Source organism: Hemitrygon akajei, unplaced genomic scaffold, assembly GCF_048418815.1.
Source record: "Hemitrygon akajei unplaced genomic scaffold, sHemAka1.3 Scf000043, whole genome shotgun sequence".
Lineage (NCBI taxonomy): Eukaryota > Metazoa > Chordata > Chondrichthyes > Myliobatiformes > Dasyatidae > Hemitrygon > Hemitrygon akajei.
Window position 1 is genome coordinate 1,821,916 of NW_027331929.1, and position 24,024 is coordinate 1,845,939.

The 24,024-nt window shown below is 48.0% G+C and overlaps 1 protein-coding gene across 1 annotated transcript; it reads right to left on the minus strand.

The window, feature by feature from the left end:
* Positions 1-1,179: 1,179 nt before the first annotated feature.
* On the minus strand, positions 1,180-21,273 carry LOC140720467 (C-type lectin domain family 12 member B-like). The gene is made up of 8 exons (XM_073035317.1): positions 21,170-21,273; positions 20,455-20,526; positions 19,152-19,271; positions 6,853-6,969; positions 5,653-5,868; positions 4,106-4,248; positions 3,322-3,386; positions 1,180-2,929 (listed from the first exon to the last, which is right to left on the minus strand). The coding sequence occupies exons 1-8, from the start codon at positions 21,234-21,236 to the stop codon at positions 2,740-2,742; spliced, it is 990 nt and encodes a 329-aa protein (XP_072891418.1). The 5' UTR covers positions 21,237-21,273; the 3' UTR covers positions 1,180-2,739.
* Positions 21,274-24,024: the final 2,751 nt, after the last annotated feature.

Genomic DNA, 24,024 nt, shown 5'->3' on the forward strand with positions numbered 1-24,024 from the left:
CTAGACTCAGCCAACTCCATCGCGGGCAAAACGCTCCCCTCCGACGAGGAGATCTTCAAGAGGTACCGCATCCATTATTGAGGACTCTCACCACTCGGGAAATGCACGGTCATTATTCGTACCATCCGGGAGGAGGTACAGTAGCCTGACGACCCGCACTCAACGATATCAAACACGTTACTTTCCTTCCACCATCAGATTACTAAACGTTTCCTGAATCTATGAACACCCTCGATATTCCCCTATTCTCTGTATTTATTAATTTTTGGAATTTACATTAAATTTACATTTTGGTGAGGTACCGATTGTGCAAATTATCAACTCTCAGGTGGTCTAAGTCACAGACAATAAATCAGATGGTGATTCTGGTGGCAAACACGCGATACAGATAGACAGGACATGTGGCACGCTGGTCTTCACTGAGTACAGGGTTCGGGAGGTCATAGAAGCATGGAAACATCGCCTTTCAGTATGATCATGGCTGATCATCCAACTGAGAACTCTGTACCTGCTTTCTCTCCATACCCCCGATCCGTTTAGCTACAAGGGCCATATCTAACCCTCTTAAATATAGCCAATGAACCGGCCTCAACTGTTTCCTGTGGCAGAGAATTCCACAGATTCAGAACTCTCTGTGTGAAGAAGTTTTTCCTCATCTCGGTCAGAAAAGGCTTCCCCTTTATCCTTAAACTGTGACCACTCGTTCTGGACTTCCCCAACATCTGAAACAATCTTCCTGCATCTAGCCTGTCCAATCCTTTTAGAATTGTATACGTTTCAATAAGATCCCCACTCAATCTTCTAAATTCTAGTGAGTATAAGCCTAGTCGATCAAGTCTTTCTTCATATGCAAGTCCTGCCATCCCAGGAATCAGTCTGGTGAACCTGCTTTGTACTCCCTCTATGGCGAGAATGTCTTTCCTCAGATTAGGGGAACAAAACTGCACACAATACTCTAGGTGCGGTCTCACCAAGGCCTTGTGCAACTGCAGTAGAACTTCCCTGCTCCTGTACTCAAATCCCTTTGCTATGAATGCCTACATACCATTTGCCTTTTTCACCGCCTGCTGTACCTGCATGCCAACCTTCAATGACTGGTGTACAATGACACCCAGGTCTCGTTTCACCTCCCCTTTTCCTAATCGGCCACCATTCAGATATTAATCTGTTTTCCTGTTCTTGCAACCAAAGTGGATAACCTCACATTTATTCACATTAAATTACATCTGCCATGAATTTGCACACTCACCTAACCTATCCAAATCACCCTGCATCCTCTTAGCATCCTCCTCACAGCTAACACCGCCTCTCAGCTTCGTGTCATCCGCAAACTTGGAGATGCTGCATTTAATTCCTTCGTCTAAATCATTAATATATATTGTAAGCAACTGGGGTCCCAGAACTGAGCCTTGCGGCACCCCACTAGTCACTGCCTACCATTCTGAAAAGGTCCCGTTTACTCCCACTCCTTGTTTCCTGTCAGCCAACCAATTATCTATCCACATCAATACCATACTCCCAATACCATGTGCTTTATGTTTGCGCACTAATCTCCAGTGTGGGACCTTGTCAAAAGCCTTTTGAAAATCTAAATATACCACATCCACTGGCTCTCCTCTATCCACTCTACTAGTTATATCTTCAAAAAATTCTATAAGCTTCGTCAGACATGGTTTTCCTTTCACAAATCCATGTTGACTTTGTCCGATGATTTCAGCTCTTTCCATATGTGCCGTTATCACATCTTTGATAACCGACTCTAGCATTTTCCCCATCACTGATGTCAGACTCACCGCTCTATAATTCCCAGATTTTTCTCTCCCTCGTTTTTTAAAAAGTGGGGTTACATTAGCCACCCTCCAATCCTCAGGAACTAATCCAGAATTGAAGGATTTTTGAAAAATTATCACTAGTGCATCCACTATTTCTTGGGCTACTTCCTTAAGCACTCTGGGATGCAGACCATCTGGCCCTGGAGATTTATCTGCCTTTAATCCCTTCAATTTACCTAACACCACTTCCCTACTAACATGGATTTCCCTCAGTTCCTCCATCTCGCTAGACCCTCGGTCCCTTACTAATTCCGGAACAGTATTTATGTTCTCCTTAGTGAAGACAGAACCAAAGTAGTTATTCAATTGGTCTGCCATGTATTTGTTCCCTATGATCAATTGACCTGTTTCTGACTGTAAGGTCACATCCTAGTTCTACAAGACATCGGTGAGGCCACACCTGGAGTACCGTGTTCGGTTCTGGTCGTCCTGCTGTAGGGAAGATGAGCTGGAAAGAGTGAAGAGGGAGATTTACGAGGATTTTGCCGGGATTCGAGTTGCTGAGTTGTGGAGACCGGGCTGGCGTGAGGAGTGTATTCTTTGGGGATCACGGATGACATTATAAAGGTGTATAAAACCCCGAGGGCATAGATAGAGTGAATGCGCACGGTCTTTTACCCCAGGATGGGGAATCTGTAAGCCAGAGTGCACAGGAATAAGGTGAGAGTGGGTGGGGAGGAAGGAGAGACATAACTGATTTATGAGGGGTGGAGAACGGTGCAGGGCGTGGTGAGAAGATTGGTGAGTTGTCGAGAAAGTAGGAGATTGATGGGGAAAGAGGAATAGGATGCGAATTGTGGAGGAGAATGGTTGGAGGATGGACAGAGTGAATGAAGCGGGAAAGTGAGGATAAGGTGGATGAGAGTGGGGAAGAGAGACGGGGTAGGAAAACGGTTTGTAATGTGATTCAAGTTAGCCCTAGGGACTGTTGACAGAGATCCTGGATCTTTGCAGGAATGTCCGTGCACAAGTGTGCACACTTCTCGCAGATGAAATGGTTTTGACGATTGCAACGGTTCCTCCATGCGGACAAGTCGCAGCTTCCGCAGAAGGACGTTCCAGTGTAATCCTTGAACATAATACCAGAAGCCGCTTTCCTATGAAATAATGTTAAGCAATTTCAACAGGGTCAGATCAGCTCCAGGTGGACATCCGTGACAGTCACCAAGCTACTCCCACTGCATCCCGCTAACCACACATCCCCGTGACAGTCCCCAAACCCATCACCCTGACCCCCTTCCTCCTCATAGTATCATTCCCCAATGTAAAGCCATTGCCCCACAGCCCTGTAACAGAAACCAATCCACTATCGCTCACTACCCACATCCCCTGTGCGTCTCCAAACTAATCCCCCTGACCCACTTTATCCCCAATACACTGTGTCAGAATGTAATCTACGATGGTGACGCCCTCACTTCGCACAGCCCCGGTGTGTCTCCAAACTAATCTCACTGCCCCAATCCCAATCAGGTAAAAATCCGAAACTCACCCGTCTTCGCATTTTCCAATCCAATATGTTCTGTGATCCTGTACGATAGCGTTCGAAACAACATCCTGTGAAATTAAACTTCCTCAGTTAATGTTTAGAAGGATCCTTCTTCTTTGTTGTTGTTGCTATTTTATTTCATCATCATCATCATCATCATCATCATCATCATCATCATCATCATCATCATCATCATCATCATCATCATCATCATCATCATCATCATTTTAATGCCTGAACCAGGGAGTGCGAGATATGACGGTCACTCTCTGTCTGACCTCGGGAGTTTGTAATGCGAATTTGCAGAGGGAGATTCACTCTGCAGGAACGCGGGATTGTGTGATCCAACGGTGTGGAAGGAGCTTCACTCTGTGTATCACCCCGTGACTGTGTGACGGAACTGTATGATGGGAGTTTCACGCAGTGTCAGACACCAGAAATGTGCAAGGAAACATTCGGCAGGGAGATACACTCTTGTGTCTCACTCCGGGATTGTGTGATGGGACGTTGTGGAGAAGCTTCAATTTGTATCTGACCCCGGGAATATGTGATAGGACGGTGTGGAGAGAGCTTCACTCTGTGACTGACCCCGAGAGTGTGTGATGGGGCGGTGTGGAGAGAGATTCACTCTGTGTCTGGCTTCGGGAGCATGTGATGGGCGTGAGCTTCACTGTCTGTCTGATCCCGAGACTGTGTGATAGGATGGTGCAGAGGGAGATTCACTCTGTGCTTGATTCAGGGAGTTTGTGATTGTTGTGGATATCTTCCCTTTCGGTGTGACACATACCTGCTCTTCTTTTGAATTAATTTCCAGCAGCCTTGCATCAAAATTTGAACAACTGTTCTTCGCTCCATCGTAAGATATTTCCAACGTGGATATGAAATAACACCGGTCTTCAGTTCTGATCCAGTCCGTGGAACACGATTGCTCTGGAAACCAGAAAGAAAAAGAAGTAAATCTACCAGTGAACCGTCTCATCACACACTCCCACGGTCAGACACAGAGTGAATCCCTCTGCACCATTTAATCACAAACCCAGTGGGTCTAGCACTGTGAGATGCTCACTTTACACACTGAAATTACTCATACTAGGAGTCAATCAGAGAACTAAGCTCGCTTCGTCCGTGCTGTCACAACCACCCGATATCGAACGCAGGGTGAACCTCGTGATGCCCCATCTAATCACTTTGACGCACGGTCAAGTTATCTCCGTCATGTCGCATCATGCACATTCGTGTTCAGACACTAGGTGTCGCTCCCTCCGAGATCGTCCCATCACATACGCCAGGGATCAGACGCAGAGTTAAGTTCCCACCATACCGTCCCATCACACACTCACGCAGACAGACACGGAATGTAGCTTTCCAACTCTCCCTCTCACTCACTCCATCCTTTGTGATGAACAGCGGGGAAGAGGGGGATGTTTGGTCACCTCTTCTGCAGGTGAGGTATTGGCGAGTTTGCCCTTTAGTTTTGGTGATAGTTCTGTTCTTCATTCCGAGGCGGTAGAATTGATGACGGAGATTGGTGTGCGGTCGATTCAGAATTAAATGGTCGGAATTGAGAACAGAGAGGGTATTTTCGTGGATGCAGATGCGGGGATACTGTGATGTCCTGGATTCAAGCGTTGAGTTCAACTCATGGACTTCTAGTTGATATTGGCGCTGCGTCCTATTCATCTCCTGATGCTTTTCCCAAAGTCTCCGGTAGGTTAGGTCGGAGATGATCAGAGACTGACGAATCTGTAACACTGAGATTGTCGTTGTCAGGCGACGCTGTGTGGTGTGTCGGCGTCACGGTGAAGGGAATGTCAGTGTCACGGTGTCGGCTGTGTCGGTGTCACAGTGAGGGTTGTGTCGTTTTCACGTGTGGGCTGGACGGTGTGAGGGTGCGGAACGTGACATTCTCACTGTGAGGGCAGTGAGAGCGTTACTATGAGGGTGTCATGGTGAAGGACGAGCAACATTGAGAGTCCTGTTGGTGTCAGGGTGTTTGCTGTTTCGTAGTCACGGTGTTGGTAGTGTCTGTTTTACCGTGTGAGGGAGTGTGGGTGTCTCGGAGAGGTGTATATCGGAGTTATCGTGAATGCTGTTTTAGTGTCATGGTGAGAGTGACTCCACCTCCACAACGTCCCACCACACTCTCCTGGATTCAGTGATAGTGTGAAACTTCCTAAACGCATCCAATCACACACTCACCGGGTCAAACACAGAATGAATCACCCTCCATACCATCACTTCACACACTCCCGATGTCAAGCACAGAGTGACGCTTCCTCTCTCCATGCCTGCCCTGTGATGAGGAGCGGGTGAAAGAGGGAGATAATGCCTCACCTTTTCTGCTGGTCAACAATTCACAGATTTGAGCCTTGGTTTCGTTGAAAGATCTGTACTTCGTTTCCATCTCAGTGAACCGGTGACGGAGATCGCTGTGCTTTAGTTTAAGATCGGACAGACTAGAGTTGAGCGCAGAAAGCTTGGATTGAAGGATTGAGTTTAACTCATGGTAGTTTCGTTCGGAGGTGACCTTAGACTGACGAATCTGTGATACTGAGAGAGATGGTGAAGGATGTTTAGCGTTCACAGTGACACGTGAGTAAGCGTCACGCTACCGAACGGGTCACAGAGAGTGTTGTGTCAGTGTCACGGTGAAGGGAGTCACAGTGAAGGATGTGCTGGTGGCACAGTGAGAGGCAACGGCGCCACCTTGAGGGGCGTGTCTGTTTCACGCTGAAGGGTATATCAATATCTAGTGAAATGTTTTTAATTGTTACAATGGGGGTCTGCGTCAGTATTGTACGGGGTATGTTCGAGCTGCTGTGAGAGACGTGTCGGTGTCACTGTAATAGGTGTTTCTGTGCCCCGGCGAGAGGTGTGCCGATTGAAAGGCTTGGGAAATGTCGAGTGAGGGGCCTGGTGGTGTCACGGTTGGTGGAATATCTGTGTCACGGTGTGGGGTGTGCTGGTCTCACAGAGCGGGGAATGTCTGTGTCACGCTGAGAGACATGTCATGGCCACGGTAGGTGTGAGAGGGTCACGCTGATCTGTGCAACGGTACTATGGAGAGTACCCGGAGAGTACTATGTCGGTGTCTTTGTGAATTTAGGTGCCGGTATCTATTAAGGGGTTTGCCTGTGTCAGGGTGAGGTGTGGGTAATTGCCTCAGTGAGTGGTGCATCGGTATTATGTTCAGGGGTGATTCTGCCCGGGTAATGGTTTGGGGTACTTTTAAAACCTTGGTGTTTTCCTCTACCCCACACGCCAAGACCTTCTCTTGCTCCTTTCTTTCTGTCCACAGCCCCTTCTTCATCACTTTTCTTGCTACCCTATGTTCCTCAATAGACCCATCTGATCCTTGCTTCCTAAATCTCCCGTCTGCTGCCTTCTTCCATCGGTGTTACAGTAAGTGGTGGGAGTGTTGGTTTCATTTTATAATCTCAGTATATTGGTTTCACTGTTGTGTTTTTTGCAATCTCAATATATTCCACACTCTTTATTTACGTTATGACTCCACTCGGAGACCGTTCCACTCACCATGGATCGACAGACCGGCCACTGTCACGATGAAGGCGGATGTAACTAGGCAGAGTAGGCAGATCAGACGGTACGGTCTATTTCCGATCTTCACGTTCGATTCCTGTTCTTGCGCAGCTGTGGAAAGACCACACGAACACAGGATGATAATAAATACTTATCAAGACCATAGGAACTACTTAATGAATACTTTACTTCATTATCTTAGTGACTGTAGTGATGAATTGCAGCAGACTGGAAAATCTGAGCATGTGGATATTAAGAAAGAGGATGCAATGGAGCTTTTGGAAAGCATCGAGTTTGATAAGTCGCCGGTACCGGACCAAATATACCCCAGGTTACTGTGGGAGGCGAGGGAAGAGATTGCTGAGTCTCTGGTGATGATCTTTCCATCATCAATGGGGACGGGAGAGGTTCCGGAGGATTGGGGGTTTGCGGATGCCATTCCTTTATTCAAGAAAGGGAGAAGAGATAGCCCAGGAAATTATAGAACAATGAGTCCTACGTCAGTGGTTGGTAAGTTGATGGAGAAGAACCTGATAGGCATGACTTGGAGATGAATGACATAATTAGGAATAGTCAGCATGGCTTTGTAAAAGGCAGATCGTGCCTTACGAGACATTGAATTTTTGTGGGGATGTGTCTAAACTCATTGATGAAGGAAGGACAGCTGATGTAGTGTATATGGGTTTCAGCAAAGCATTTTATAAGGTTCCCCGTGCAAGGTTTACTGAGAAATTAAGGAGGAATGGGATCCAAGGGCATATTGTTTTGTGGATCCAGAACTGGTTTGCCCACGGAAGGCGAAGAGTGATTGTAGACGGGTCATATTCTACATGGAAGTCGGTCACCAGTGGAGTGCCTCAGGGATCTGTTCTGGGACCCTTATTCTTCGTGACTTTTATAAATGAACTGGATGAAGATGTGGAGAAATCGGTTAGTAAGTTCGCTGACTACACAATGTTTAGGGGTATTGTGGAAAGTTGGAGGGCTGTCAGAGGTTACAGCGGGACATTGATAGGATTCAAAACTGGGCTGAGAAGTGGCAGACGGAGTTCAACCCAGTTAAGTGTGAAGTGGTTCATTTTGATAGGTCAAATCGGATGGCAGAATATAGTATTAATGATAAAAGTCTTGGTAATGTGGAGAATCAGCGGGATCTTGGGGTCCGAGATCAAAGCAGCTGCGCAGGTTGACTCTGTGGTTAAGACGTCGTACGGTGCATTGGCCATCAACAATCGTGGAATTGAATTTAGGAGCCGAGAGGTAATGTTGCAGCTCTATAGGACCCTGGTCAGACCCTACTTGGAGTACTGTGCTCAGATCTGGTCGCCTCTCGAAAGGAAAGACGTGGAATCCATAGAAAGGGTGCAGAGGAGATTGACAAGAATGTTTACTGGATTGGTGAGAATGCCATACGAGAATAGGTTGAGTGAAATCAGCCTTTTCTCCTTGGAGCGACGGAGGATGAGAGGTGACCTGATAGAGGTGTACAAGATGATGAGAGGCATTGATCGTGTGTATAGTCAGAGGCTTTTTCCCAGGACTGAAATGGTTCACACGAAAGGACATGCTTTTCAGGTGCTTGGAAGTAGGTATAGAGGAGGTGTCAGGAGTAAACCGATCCATACTGAATTCTTTGTCAGTCCCCTACGCTGCCCACAACACGAACTTTCCTCGTATCATCTGCAAACCTACTAACCGTACTGACAGTCAGGAGAGGGAAGGGCAAGAAGCAGGTATTAGAGAGTACCCCAGTGGCTGTGCCCACTAATAATAAGTATTCCTGTCTGATTACTTTTGGGTGGGGACGGCCTACCTGGAGGAAGCAACAGTGGTCGCGACTCTGTGACAGAGTCTGGTCCTGTGGCTCGGATGTGTAGGGAAAGGAAGAGGAATGCGGCAGCGATAGGGGACTCTGTAGTTGGGGGGTCAGATATTCGATTCTGTGGACGCAGAAAGAAACGCGGATAGTTGTTTGCCTCCCGGGTACCAGTGTCCGGGATGTTTCTGATCGCGTCCACGATATCTCGTAGTGGGAAGGAGAACAGCCACAGATCTTGGTGCATACTGGTAGCAACGACAAAGGCTGGGAAAGGGAGCAGGTCCTGAAGAAATACTACAGGAGTTAGGGAAAAAAAAGTTAGGAAGCAGAAACTCAAAGGTAGTAATCGCGGAGTTCCTGCCTGAGCCACGTGACAGTGAGAATAGGAATAGAATGAGGTGGAAGATAAATGCGTGGCTGAGGGATTGGAGCAGTGGGCAGGAATTCAGATCTCTGGATCATTTGGAGCTCTTTTGCGACCAGGGTGACCTCTACAAAAAGGATGGGTTTGCACCTGAATCCGAAGGGGACTAATATCCTGCCGGGGACTTTTGATCAGGCTACTGGGGAGAGTTTAACCTAGAATTGCTACGGGTTGGGAACCGAACTGAAGTGACAGAGGAAAGGGAGGTTGGCTCACAAATAGAGAACGTTTGGAGACTATGGTGAAAGGAAGGATAGGCAGCTGATAAAGAAGGGTCGCGCTCAGACCGATGGTTGACTCACAACTAGAGAAAGCTTGGAGACAGTGCGAGAGGGAGTATAGTCAGGTGGTAGAGAAGGGACGCGCTCAGACCGATGGTTGACTCACAACTAGAGAAAGCTTGGAGACAGTGCGAGAGGGAGTATAGTCAGGTGGTAGAGAAGGGACGCGCTCAGACCGATGGTTGGCTCACAAATAGAGAAAGCTTGGAGACAACGGAGAAAGGAAGGATAGGCAGCTGATAGAGAAGGGACGCGCTCAGTCCAATGTTTGAGGTGGGTCTATTTTAATTCGAAGAGCCGATGAGCTTAGAGCCTGGATCAGCACTTGGAGCTATGATGTTGTGGCCATTACAGAAGCTTAGATGGCTCGAATTCAGGAATGGCAACTTCAAGTGCCGGGTTAAGATGTTTCAGAAAAGATAGGGAGGAAGGGAAAATAAGGTGGGGGCCTGACACTGTTGATCAGGGATACAGTCACCGCTGCGGAAAAGGAGGACGCCATGGAGAAGTTGTCTGTGGAGTCTCTGTGCGTGTACGTTAGGAATAGGAAGGGGTCAATAACTCTAATGGGCGTTTTGTATAGACTATCCAATAGTAACAGGGACATCGAGGAGCAGAGAGGGAGACAGATTCTGGAAAGGAGTAATAACAAATGGATTGCTTTGGTGGGAGTTTTTAATTTCCCAACTATTGATTGGCATCTTCCTAGAGTGAGGGTGTTGAGATGGGGTAGAGTTTGTTAGGTGTGTTCAGGAAGGATTATTGACACAATATGTAAATAGTCCTACAAGATGAGAGGCAGTACTTGATCTGGTTTTGGGAAATGAACCTGGCCAGGTGTCAGCTCTCTAAGTGGAGAGCATTTTGGAGATACTGATCACAATTCTATCTCCTTTACCATAACATTGGAGAGGGAAAGACACAGACAAGTTAGGGAAACTTTTAATTGGATTAAAGGGAACTATGCGACTATCAGGCACGAAGTTGGAAGTTTGAATTGGAAAGCAGATGTTCGCAGGGAAACGTACGGAAGAAATGTGGCAAAGTTCAGGGGGTACTTGTGTGGGGCTCTGAGTAGGAACGTTCCATTGAGACATGGAAAGGATGGTAGGGTACAGGAACCGTGGTGTACAAAGGCTGTTGCATATCACATCAGATGAAAAGAAGGCCGTACGAAAGTTTCAAAGACAAGGTAGTGATATGAATCTAGGAGATCTTATGGCGAGCAGGAAGGAGCTTAAGAATGAGATGAGGAGAGCCAGAGGGAGCCATGAGAAGGTCTTGGCGATCAGACTTAAGGAAAACTCCAAGATATTCTATAGGAATGTTGAGAACAAGAGGATGAGACGTGAGAAAATAGGACAAATCAAGTGAGACGATGGAAATGTGTGTATGGAACCGGAGGAAATAGCGGAGGTTCTGAATGAATATTTGCTTCTGTGTTCACGAAGGAAAATGATCTTGGAGATTGAATGGATGACTTGCAGTGGATTAAAAAGCTTACGAATGTAGAAATTAAGAAAGAGGATGTGCTGGTGCTTTTGGAAAGCATCAAGTTGGACAAGTCACCGGTACCGGATGGGATGTACCCCAGGCTACTGTGGGAAGGGAGGTAGGAGATTGCTGAGCCTCTGGCAATGACCTTTACATCAATGAGGACGGGAGGGTTTTCGGAGGATTGGAGGTTTGCGAATGTTGTTCCGTTATTCATGAAATGGAGGAGGGACAGCCCACGAAATTATAGGCCAGTGAGTCTTACTTCAGTGGTTGGTTAGTTGATAGAAAAGATCCTGAGAGGCAGGATTTATGAACATTTAGAGAGGTTTAATATAAATATGAATAGTTATCATGGCTTTGTCAAAGGCAGGTCGTGCCTCACGAGTCTGATAAAGTTTTTTGAGGACGTGACTAACCACATTGATGAAGGTAGAGCCGGAGATGTAGTGTATATGAATTTTCGCAGGGTATTTGATATGATACCCCAAGCAAGGCTTATTGAGAAAGTAAGAAGTCATGGGATCCAATGGGATATTGTTTTGTGGATCAATAACTAGCTTGCCCACAAAAGGCAAATTACGCTTGTGGAAGGGTCATATTCTGCATGGACTCCTGTGATTAGCGGTGTGCCTCAGAGATCTGTTCTGCGCCACCTACCCTTTGTGATTTTTATAAATAACCTGGATGAGGAAGTGGAGGACTGGGTTAATAATTTCGCTGGTGACACTATGGTTGGTGGTATTAAGGATAGTGTGGAGGGTTATCAGATGTTACAGCGGGACATTGAAAGGATGCAAAACTGGGCTGAGAAGTGTTCGATGGAGTTCCACACAGATAAGTGTGAGGGGTGGTTCATTTTGGTGGGTCAAATATGATGGCAGAATATAGTATTAATGATAAACTCTTGGCAGTGTGGAGGATCAGAGGGATCTTAGGGTCTGAGTCCATGGGACACTCAAAGCAGCTACGTAGGTTGACTCGGTGGTTAGAAAAGAAATACGGAAATTGTCTTTCATCAATCGTGTAATTGAATTTAGGAGCTGCGAGGTAATGTTTCAGTGATGTAGGACACTGGTCAGACCCCGGATGGAGTACTGTGCTCCGTTCTGGTTGACTCACTAAAGGAAGGATTTGGAAGCTATAGAATGGATTCAAATGAGATTTTCTAGAATGTTTCCTGGATTGGGAAACATGCCTTATGAGAACAGGTTGAGTGAACTCGGCGTTTTCTCTTTGAGCAACGGAGGATGAGTCGTGTCAGGGCTGAAATGCTTGCCACAAGAGGACACACGTTTAACGTGCTGGGGAGTCGGTGCAGAGGACATGTCAGGGGTAAGTGTTTTAAGCAGACAGTGGTGAGTGCGTGGAATGGGCTGCCGGCAACGGTGGTGGATTCGGACACGATAGGGTCATTTAAGGACCTTTTGGATAGATACATGGACCGTAGAAAAATAGAGGGCTATCTGTAAGCCTAGGAATTGCTAAGGTAGAGACATGTTCGGGATAACTTTGTGAGCCGAACCGCCTGTATTGTGCTGTAGGGTTTCAATGATTCTCACTATATGAAGGACCTGGAAACCGTAAGAGATTTACAAGGATGTTTCCTGGATTGGGGAGCATGCCTTATAAGAATAGAATGAGTGAACTGGGCCTTTTCTCCTTGGAGTGATGGAGGATGAGAGATGAATTGATAGTGGTGTACAAGATAAGGAGATACATTGATCGTATAGATCATGTAGGCTTTTTCTCAGGACTGAAATGGTTAGCACGGGAGGGAATAGTTTTGTCATAGAGATGTCAGGGGTAAGTTTTTTACACAGAGAGTGGTGAGTGCGTAGAATGGGTTACCGGTGGCGGTGGTGAAGGAGGAAATGATACGTTCTTTATAGGACTCCTGGATAGTTACATCCAGCTGAGAAGAACAGAGGGCTATGGGTAAAGACTTGGTAGTTCTTAGATGGGGACATGTTCGGCACAGCTTTGTGGGTCGATGGGCCTGTATTGTGCTGTATGTTTTCTATGTTTTTTATGTGTCTAAAGCACCTCTCTACAATTTAATCCAGATCATTTTTATACATCACGGAGAGGCGAAGTCCCAGTGACATCCAGAGATACAAATCCTTTCATAGTTGAAGAGCAGCGTTAAACAATCACAGATTGCAGAGCAAAGCGTCACAGTTACAGAGAGAGGGCAGTGCAGGCAGACGATAAGGTGCAAGAGGTCACGACGAGGTCGATCGTGAGGTCAGAAGTCCATCTGAACGTTCTAGCGGGCCTTTCGATAATCTGATATCTCAACCACACCACACACTCACTCCGATGGGAGGGAGTCCGGGTTGGGTAGGGGTCTATGATTAATCTGGCAGATGCACCGAAGCAGCAGGAAGTGTAGACAAGTGTCCACGGAGGGAACATGTTAGGTTTCCATTTTTGGAAAGAGGCACCAAGACGGCTGATGAGACAGTGCAGTTGACATGATGTGCAGGGACTTCAATAAGGCATTTGTTGGGCCGCTCTGCATAATGGGGTGAGGCCTAGGGCGATTAGACAGACAGATTTGATTGGGGATGACCCGCTTGTCCTGATTGGTTGATAAAATGCGCACTGACATTAACAAGTACAGTCACAAGATCCCAGATGGCAGATCACTCTGGGAGATGGAAGAGAGGAAGGGAGGGAGAGACGGAGAAAGAATTGACTGATGAGAGAGGGAGGGAGTGGGGAAGTAAGGAGTGTGGAAGGTGGAGGAGGGAGAGAGGTACTGGATGGCGTGAGACCCAGGGAGAGCTGTCGGGCTACTTTGATTTGGAAGGACGGATCAAGCACAGGGAGTAGATGTAATCTGCCTAGACTTTAACAAGGTCTCAGATGGTACACTGCTTTGGGTGCCGGGAGACAGAGGATACAGGATTATGTGAAAGTGGATGACGAGGAGGAGAGAGAACTGAGGGAGAGAGGGTGTGTTAGTGAGAAAGGAGGTAGACAGGGACGAGAGAGGGGGAAGGAGAAAAGGAGGGGATACAAATCCTTTCATAGTTGTAGAGCAGCGTAATACAAACACAGAATGCAGAGTAAAGTGGCACAGTTGCAGAGAGAGGGCAGTGCAGGCAGACGATAAGGTGCAAGGGGCTACTACGAGGTCGATCGTGAGGTCAGAAAGCCATCAGATCACTCTATTCGATAATCGGATATCTCAACCCCACCACACCCCCACCCCGATGGGATGAGTCCGGGTTGGGTAGGGGTTTATGATTAATCTGGCTGCTGCACCAAAGCAACAAGAAGTGTAGACAAGTGTCCACGGAGGGAACATGTCAGTTTTCCATCTTTGGTGAGAGGGACCAAGACGGCTGATGAGACAGTGTAGTTGACATGATGTGCAGGGACTTCAATAAGGCATTTGTTGAGCTGCTCTGCATAATGGGGTGAGGCCTAGGGCGATTAGACTGACCGACTTGATTGCGGATTACCCGCTGGTCCTGATTGCCAGATAAAATGTACACTGACTTTAACAAGTACAGTCACAAGATCCCAGATGGCAGACCACTCTGGGAGATGGGAGAGAGGAAGGGAGCGAGAGACGGAGAAAGAATTGACTGATGAGAGAAGGAGGGAGTGGGGAAGTAGTGAGGCTGGAAGATGGAGGAGAGAGAGATGTACTGGATGGCGTGAGACCCAGGGAGAGCTGTCGGGCTACTTTGATCTGGAAGGCCGGAACAGGCACGGGGAGTAGATGTAATCTACCTAGACTTTAACAAGGTCTCAGATGGTACAAAACTCCGGGGTGCCGGGAGACAGAGGACACAGGATTAGGTGAAAGTGGATGACGAGGAGGAGTGAGAACTGAGGGGGAGAGGGGGTGTTAGTGCAAAAGGAAGAAGACAGGGACGAGAGAGGGGGAAGGAGAAAAGAAGGAGAGATAATAGGGGAGGAGTGTGGGGCAGAGGGGGAAGAGTGGGGAGCTGGGGAGATAGAACGGCATAGACGGGCAAAGTCTTTTTTTAGGAGAGTGGTTGGGGAGAATCGGGAACCGAGTAGAGGAGGAGATTCGTGTAGGAGAGGGGCAGAGAGTTTGGGGTGAAAGTGGAAGAGAGCGAAGGAGGAGAACGAGGATGTTGTCTAGTCTCGAGGGACTGATTTGTGCAGAGAGGTCGGTCAGTTTGGGACTTTAATTCTTGGAACGTCGTGGTGACCTCACAGAGACGTATAAAACCACGAGCGCTGAATGGGGAGGGTTTAAAGAAGATTTGCAGGGGGGTGGGAACTGGAGGGCCAGAGCAGATCATGGAGCGGGGGTGGAAATAAATTGTGTTAAAAGTTCATGCAAAGTCAGAAATAGAAGTGTTGTGTATGGGTATTACAATCTTCGGAGGCGTGTCTATTTCAATGCGAGGAGTATATTGTCCGGAAGGCAGACAAGCTGAGGGCGTGGATTGACACGTGGAATTATCACATCATAGCCATTAGTGAAACTTGGCTACAGGAGGGGCAGGACGGCAGCTTAATGTTCCAGAGTTCCGATGTTTCAGACGTGATAGAGGCAGAGGGATGAAGTGTGGGGGTTGGGGTGGTGACATTGCCAGTCAGGGAAAATGTTACAACAGTGCTCAGGCAGGACAGATTAGAGGGCTTGGCTACCGAGGCCATATGGGTGGAGCTGAGAAACAGGAAAGACATGATGACCACATTAATGGGGTTGTATTATAGACCACACAATAGTCAGTGAGAACTGGAGGAGCAAATCTGCAGAGAGACAGAAGACAACTGCAGGAAACATAAAGTTGTGATAGTAGGGGATTTTTATTTTCCACATATTGATTGGGGCTCTCATATTGTTAAAGGTCCAGATGGTTTAGTGCTTGTATAATGTCTTCAGCAAAGTTTTCTATATCAATATGTGGAGGTACCAACTAGAGAGGATGGAATTTTAGATCTCCTATTAGGAAACGAGTTAGGACAGGTGACGGAAGTCTGTGTGGGGAAACACCGAGGGACAGTGATCATACAGCCATTAGTGTCAACTTGATCATGAATAAAGATAGATCTGGTCCTCGGGTTGAAGTTCTAAACTGGAAAAGGGCCAAATTCGATGAAATGAAAAATGATCTAAAACGTTTGGATTGGGACAGGTTGTTCTCTGGCAAGGATGTGATTGGTAAGTGGGAGGCCGTCAAAGGAGAACTTTTCAGAGTGCAGAATTTGTATGTTCCTGTCAGGAATAAAGGCAAAGTGAATGAGATTAAGGAACCTTCGTTCTCTAGGGATGTTAGAACTCTGATAAGGAAAGAGAGAATGTATGAAATGTATAGGAAACAAGGAGCAGATGAAATTCTTCAGGAGTATAAAATGTGCAAGAAAATACTTAAGAAAGAAATCAGGAGGGTTTAATGAAGGCATGAGGTAGTTCTGGCAGTCAAGTTGGAGGATAATCAAGAGCTTCTGCAGGTATATTAAGTGCAAAAGGATAGTAAGGGATAAAATTGGTCCTCTTGAAAATCAGAGTGGTCGGCTACGTATGGAAGCAAAAGAAATGAGGGAGATCATAAAACTTTTTTGTATCTATATTTACTAAGGAAACTGACAAGGTGCCTATGGAAATGAGGGAAACAAGTAGTGAGGTCATGGAACCTATAGAGGTTGAAGAGGAGGAGGTGATTGCTGTCTTGAGGCAAGTCAGAGTGGATAAACCCCTAGGCCCTGATATGGTTTACCCTCGGTCCTTGAAGGAGACTGGTATTGAGGCAAGTCAAAGTGGATAAATCCCCAGGCCCTGACAGGGTTTACACTCAGACCCTGAGGGAGACTCGTGTTGCAATTGCAGGGACCCGGGCAGAAATATTTAAAATGTCGGTATCCACGGATCAGGTGCTGGAGGATTGGAGGATAGCTCTTCCGTTTTACGTTATTTTTTTTTAAAAAAGCTCTAAAAAAATCTGGGAAATTATAGGCCGGTAAAATTACCATCAGGTGTAGGAAAATCATTGGAAGGAGTAATAAGGGATAGAATCTACAAGTATTTAGAGAGACAGGGACTCATTAGGGAGAGTCAACATGGTTAGTGCGTGGTAGGTCATGTTTAACCAATCTAATACGGTTTTTCGTGGAGGTTACTAGAAAAGTGAATGAGGGGAAGGCGGTGGATGTTGTCTATATGGACTTCAGTAAGGCCTTTGACAAGCTCCCGCATGGCAGGTTAGTTAGGAAGATTCAGTCCCTAGGTCGCAGTCGTGGTAACATAAAGTAAGAAGAAACCTCTTACATATACATGGTGAGGTAGTAAATTGGATTAGACGTTGGCCCAACGGAGAAACCAAACAGTGGTAATGGAGGATTGCTTCTCTGAGTGGAGGCCTGTGACTAGTGGTGTGCCACAGGGATCAGTGCTGGGTCCATTGTTACTTGTCATCTATATCAATGATCTGGATCATAATGTGGTAAATTGGATCATCAAGCTTGCTGATGATACAGAGTTTGGAGGTGTAGTGAACAGTGAGGAATATTTTCAATGCTTGCAGAGGGAATTGGACCAGTTGGAAAAATGGGCTGAAAAATGGCAGGTGGAGTTTAATGCAGACAAGTGTGAGGTATTGCTCTTCGGCTGGACAAACAAAGGTAGTTCATACAAGGTAAATTATAGGGCACTGATGAGTGCAGTAGAAGATAGTGATCTGGGAATACAGATACAATAATTCCCTAAAAGTGGCGTCACAGGTAGATAGGGTAGGAAAGAGAGCGTTTGGCACATTGGCCTTTATAAATCAGAGTATAAGAGTTGGAATGTTATGTTGATGTTGTATAAGGCATTGGAGCGTAGAAAAATGAGGGCAGATTTGAAAGAGGTATATCTACTTGGATAGATCGTTGGCTGTTCGGCAGGAAACAGAGAGTGGGAATAAAGGGATCCATTCTGTTTGACTGCCAGTTACCTGTGGTGTTCCATAGGGGCCCGTGCTGGGGACTCTTCTTTCTACGCTGTATGTCAACGATTTGGATTATGGAATAGATGGCTTTGTGGCTATGATTTCTGATGATACAAAGTTAGGCGGGGTGCCGGTAGTCCTGAGGAAACAGAGAGTCTGCAGAGAGACTTGGATAGATTGGGGGATGGGCAAAGAAGAGGCAAATGAAATACAATTTTGGAAATTGTACGTTCATGCACTTTAATTGATGAAATAGAAGGGGAGACTATTATTTAAAAGGGGAGATAATTCAAAGTTCTGACATGCAACGGGACTTGGGAGTCCTCGTGCAGGATACCCTTAAGGTTAACCTCCAGGTTGAGTCGGTGGTAAAGAAGGGGAATGCAATGCTGGAATTCATTTCTGGAGTAATTCAGTTCTAGGAGCAGGGATGTGTTGTTCAGGCTCTATAAGACACTGGTAAGATCTCACTTGGAATACTATGTGCAGTTTTGGGCTCCTTATTTAAGAAGTGCTGTGCTGACGTTGGAGAGGGTTCAGAGAAGATACACTGGAAAGAATCCGGGAATGAGAGGGTTAACATTTGAGGAACGTTTGACCGCTCTTGTACTGTACACCTTGGAGTTGAGAAGAATGTGGGGGGACCTCATAGAAACATTTCGAACGTTGAAAGACATGGACAGAGTGGATGTGTCAAAGTTGTTCCCCATGGTGGGGGAGTCTATTACGAGAGGACATGACCTACGGATTGAAGGGCGCCCATTCAGAACAGAGATGCGAAGATTTTTTTTTTTTTGCCAGAGGGCGGCAGTGGAGTTCAGATCATGGGGCGTATTTAAGGCAGAGTTTGATAGGTATCTGTGTAGCCAGAGCATCAAAGGTTATGCTGAGAAGGCGGAGGAGGGGGAACAAATGGGAGAATAGATCAGCTCATGATAAAATATCGGAGCAGACTCGATGGGCCGACTTGCTCTCCTCTGCTTCTTTGTCGTATGGTCTTATAATATTATGATGGGTATACAGAGAGGGAATGCAGGAAGGATTTTTCCACTGTGGCTAGGGGAGAAAAAAAAAACAGAGGACATGGGTTAAGGGTGAAGTGGGAAAAGTGTAAAGGAACATGCGGCGGGGCCTCTTCACACAGAGAGCGCTGGGACTGTGCAATGAGCTGCCAGATGAAGTGATGAAAGCAGGATCACTTTTAATATTTAAGAAAAACTTGGACAGGTACATGGAATGACGGGTATGGAGGGATATGGTCCAGGTGCAGGAGACAGATGCATTCGAAACTAGGACTCTTGCGACTAAAACAAGTGACCCTGCAGACTGACGTCATCACTGTGAACTCTGACCTGTTTGTGCAGTGGTTGGCAGTCCGCCGGGTCCCGAGGAAATGGGCGGATCTTCGTCCTCAACGATGCGGGTTTCCTCTTTCCGAAAGTTCAGCTCTGAGTAGGTGGAGGTCACACCGTCTGGGAGAGAGAGGGAGAGAGAACAGTTAAGAAAGAGGGTGAGAGCGGTAGAGATTGGGTGAGGGAGTCGGGGAGAGAGAGAAGAGCGAGGGGTGAAGGAAGAGAAAGAGGATTTAAGAGAGTAGGAGAGAAGGGCTGAGACAGCGAGCGAGAGAGAGTGAGGGTGGTGGAGAGAGGACAGAGACGTGGAGACAGAGAGAAGGCGATAACGACGGTCAAAGATGGGAGAGCGCGATGCGGGCATTGGGCAGGAAAATGCGACAGAAAGAACTGGGAGAGAGAACGGGGAGAGAAAGGGGAGAGAGTGAGAGAAAGGGGGTAGAGGGGGAGAGCGGAGTGAGAGGTGTGAGAGATGAATGGAGGGGAATGAGAAGGGAGAGGGTGGAAGTGGTAACGAGAACAGGAGAATTTCAACGAGTGGGGAACGAGCGAGGGTGGCAGAGTGTCGGGAGCGGGAGAGGGGGTGAATACAGGAGGGGAAGGTGTGAGGGGAGATGAGCGGGAAACAGCGACAGAGAGAAGTGGGAAGAACGGGCAGAGCTGACCGGGTTATAAGAGTGAGCAGAGATAGAGCGAAAGAGTGCGAGGGGAAGACCGAGAGTAATAGAGACGGTGACTGTGATAGAGAAGAGACGGGGGCAATGAGAGAGGGCGAAGAGAAGGGGACAGTGGCAGACAGCAGGAGAAAAAGAGTGAGAAAGAAACAGGGGAGGAAGGCAAAGAGGAGACAGGGTAAGAGAAGGGGAAAGAGAGAAAAGACAGTGGGGTTAGAAAAGGGAGAGAGGTGTTAAAGTTTTATACCGCACTCCCTCCTCACCGTCTCTTCCACTGTGCACCCTCCTCACCACAACAGCACGACACTAACACATTTCCACCACCTCCGCGAGACACAGCTCGCTCCTTATTGCCCCTTCCTCCACTCGCCCTATACCATGCCATCTTTCCACAGCACTCCTTCCACACTCCATCCGACGGCGCTACCTCTATTTCGCCCCTCCCAGGGCGCAACATTCCGCACCGACCATCAAAGAGAGCTCCCCCCTCTACGCATCTCTCACGCTTTCCCTCCGTGTTATTCTCAAACAGGGAATCATTCTGGTAAACTGTAGGTTTGCCCTGAGACCTCTCGACAGGATCGGACACGTCACCTAAACAGGTAAAAACTAACAAAGTTGAAACTGACCTCGATCTGTCCGGACCGGGGGCGCCGAAGGGGTCTTGAAATTAACTTCCACGTACGATACATGAGGTTCAGCTGGGGACAGAAAATTGAGGGTCAGACACAGAGTGAAGCTCCCAGCTCACCTTCCCATCCCACACTCCCAGGTTCAGACACAGAGTGAATCCCCCTAAACACTGTCCAATCTCACACTCCCGGGGTCTGACATAGAGTGAATCTCCCTCCACACCGTCCCATTACACACTCCCGGGGTCAGACACAGAGTGAATCTCCCAACACACTGTCCCATCAAACACTCCCGGGGTCAGACACAGAGTGAATCTCCCTCCACACCGTCCCATTACACATTCCTGTGGTCAGACACAGAGTGAATCGTACTCCACACCGTCCCATCACCCACTCCCGGGGTCAGACACAGAGTGAATCTCCCTCCACACCGTCCCATCACACACTCCCGGGGTCAGACACAGGGTGAATCTCCCTCCACACCGTCCCATTACACATTCCTGTGGTCAGACGCAGAGTGAAGCTCCCTCCACACCGTCCCATCACACACTCCCGGGGTCAGACACAGAGTGAATCTCCCTCCACACCGTCCCATCACACCCACCCCGTGGTCAGACACAGGGTGTATCTCCCTCCGCACCGCCCCATCACACCCACCCCGTGGTCAAGCAAACATTTAATCTCCCTCGCAACGTATTTCTGACCCCCTTACATCGGGAAGGAGTCTCTGAGTCCGTTTTTGTGAACGTCACATTCATATAAGTCTCGCTGTCGTCCATCCTGTCGAGGATTCTCTCCGTCTCTGAGCTCAGAAAGGGGAAGTAACCGTTGACAAAGGAAGCCCGTGTTTACAGGGGAGTTTGACCGGCAGCAACAAACACCAGATGAAGTGTTGATAAAGAGACAGGCCGAGAGCAGGGGGAGGAGTTGTCGGGCAGGAGGCAGTTTGATGGTGTGAATGTGCGTGTTCTCGAGAGGTATGTATGGCGGGGGGAGGAGTTGTGAGAGTGGGGACAAAGAGCAGGAGTGGACAATGAGGGAGTATGGGAGAAGTCAGAGAGGGAGAACTGGGTGAGAGTGGGCAGAGAGGGAGGAGCGGAGATAAAAATGGGGAGTGTCAGATGTTGGAGAGAATGGGTATAGAGAGGGGGAAGCGGCGGGGAATATTTGCAAGAACTTAGGGGTAAGAAGGAAAAAGTAGACAGCGGGGTGACGGAGGAAAGGAAGAGAGAGAGAGAGAGAGAGAAAGGGACATGGAGTGGGAGAAGAGTAAGTGAGGGAGGACAGAGAGTGTTACAGGGGGGAGGAGGGATGCAGGGGAGGGTCGATGGAGGGATGGAAAGAGAAAGGGAGAAAAGAGTGGAAGAAGTGGATCAGAGTGGGATGAGACGAGTGAAGAAGAATTGAAAGGGAGGATATGTGTCACTCATACAGAGCCTCAGTTGACAAGATGAATTTTATCCCCTCGGCACCCAACCGCCACAAGCGGTTGGTCCCTGATTTGACCGTCGGACCCTCCTACTTCTCTTCTCATCGCCGGGGATTCAGACCCTCTCTGTGCGGGAAACCACGGCGCCGGGGACATACACCCAACACCCACCGAAGCAAGCGAGCCCATCCCTCCGAGTGAAATGAACAGCTCCTCACAGTCTCTCTTTTTCTCTCTCTCTCTCGCCCCCGCCCTTCGAGTGAAATCAACAACTCCTCACAGTCGCTCTCTCTCTCTCTCTCTCCCCCTCTGAGTGAAATGAACAACTCCTCACTGTCTCTCTCTCTCCCTCCCTCCGAGTGAAATGAACAACTCCTCACTGACTCTCTCTCTCCCCCTCCCTCCGAGTGAAATGAACAACTCCTCACTGTCTCTCTCTCTCTCCCTCCCTCCGAGTGAAATGAACAACTCCTCACAGTCTCTCTCTCTCCCTCCCTCCGAGTGAAATGAACATCTCCTCACAGTCTCTCTCTCCCTCCCTCCGAGTGAAATGAACAACTCCTCACTGACTCTCTCTCTCCCTCCCTCCGAGTGAAATGAACAACTCCTCACTGTCTCGCTCTCTTCCCCCTCCCTCCGAGTGAAATGAACAACTCCTCACTGACTCTCTCCCTCTCTCTCTCTCTCTCCGAGTGAAATGAACAACTCCTCACTGTCTCTCTCCCTCTCTCTCTCTCTCCGAGTGAAATGAACAACTCCTCACTGTCTCTCTCTCCCTCCCTCCGAGTGAAATGAACAACTCCTCACTGTCTCTCTCTCTCTGTCTTTCTCTCTCTCTCCCTCTCTCTGTCTCTCCGAGTGAAATGAACAACTCCTCACTGTCTCTCTCCCTCTCTCTCTCGCGGAGTAAAATGAACAAGCTCACAATCTCTCTCTCTCTCCCCCTCACATCCGAGTGAAATGAACAACTCCCCAATCTCTCTCTCTCTCTCTCTCTCCATCTCTCTCTCTCTCTCTCTCCCCTGTCTATCTCTCCGACTCCCCCTCCTCCGAGTGAAATGAACAACTCCTCACAGTCTCTCTCTCCCTCCGATTGAAATTAACAACTCCTCACTGTCTCTCTCTCTCCCCCTCCCTCCGAGTGAAATGAACAACTCCTCACAGTCTCTCTCTCTCTCTCTCTCTCTCTCTCTCTCTTTCTCTTTCTCTCTCTCTCTCTCTCAGATCTACACCAAATAAACACTAGAGGAAGTCGCGAGAAACAGATTGCTATGTTTAGACCATGCAGTGTTCAACAGTGTTCACGGGGTCAGACAGAGTGAAGCTCCCTCCACATCACGTTCTACACCCCCCCCCCAACATCGGGAAGGAGCCTCTGAGTCGGTTTTTGTGAACTTCACGTTCATGTAAGTCTCGCTGTCGTCCATCCTGTCGAGGATTCTCTGCGTCCCTGAGCTCAGAAAGGGGATGTAACCGTTGACAAATGAAATCCGTGTTTACAGGGGAGTTTGACCGGCAGCAACAAACACCAGATGATGTGCAGATAAAGAGACAGGCCGAGAGCAGGGGAGGAGGTGTCGGGCAGGCGACAGTTTGAGGGTGTGAAAGCGGGTGTTCTCGAGAGATGAGAGCGGCGGGGTGAGGAACTGTGAAAGTGGGGAGATTGAGGGGAGGGGGGATGAGGGAAGGATGTGGAGATCGGAGAGCGATAAATGGGTGACAGGGGGCCGGGAGCGAGGAGCTGAAATAAAGAGGTGGTACGGTCAGAAGTAGGAGATAATGGGTATAGAGAGGAGGGAAAGCGGCAGGGGATATTTGAAGATAATTTAGGGATAAGAGGGAGAAGGCAGAGGGCGAGCTGAAGGGGGAAAGAAAGAGAGAGAGAGAGAGGGCATGGAGTGGGAGAAGAGTAAGTGAGTGAGGACAGAGAGTGTTACAGGGGGGGAGGAGGGATGCAGGGGGAGGGTCGATGGAGGGATGGAAAGAGAAAGGGAGAAAAGAGTGGAAGAAGTGGATTAGAGAGGGATGAGACGAGTGAAGAAGAATTGAAAGGGAGGATATGTGTCAATCATGCAGAGCCTCTGTTGACAGGATGAATTTTATCCCCTCGGCACCTAACCGCCACCAGCGGTTGGTCC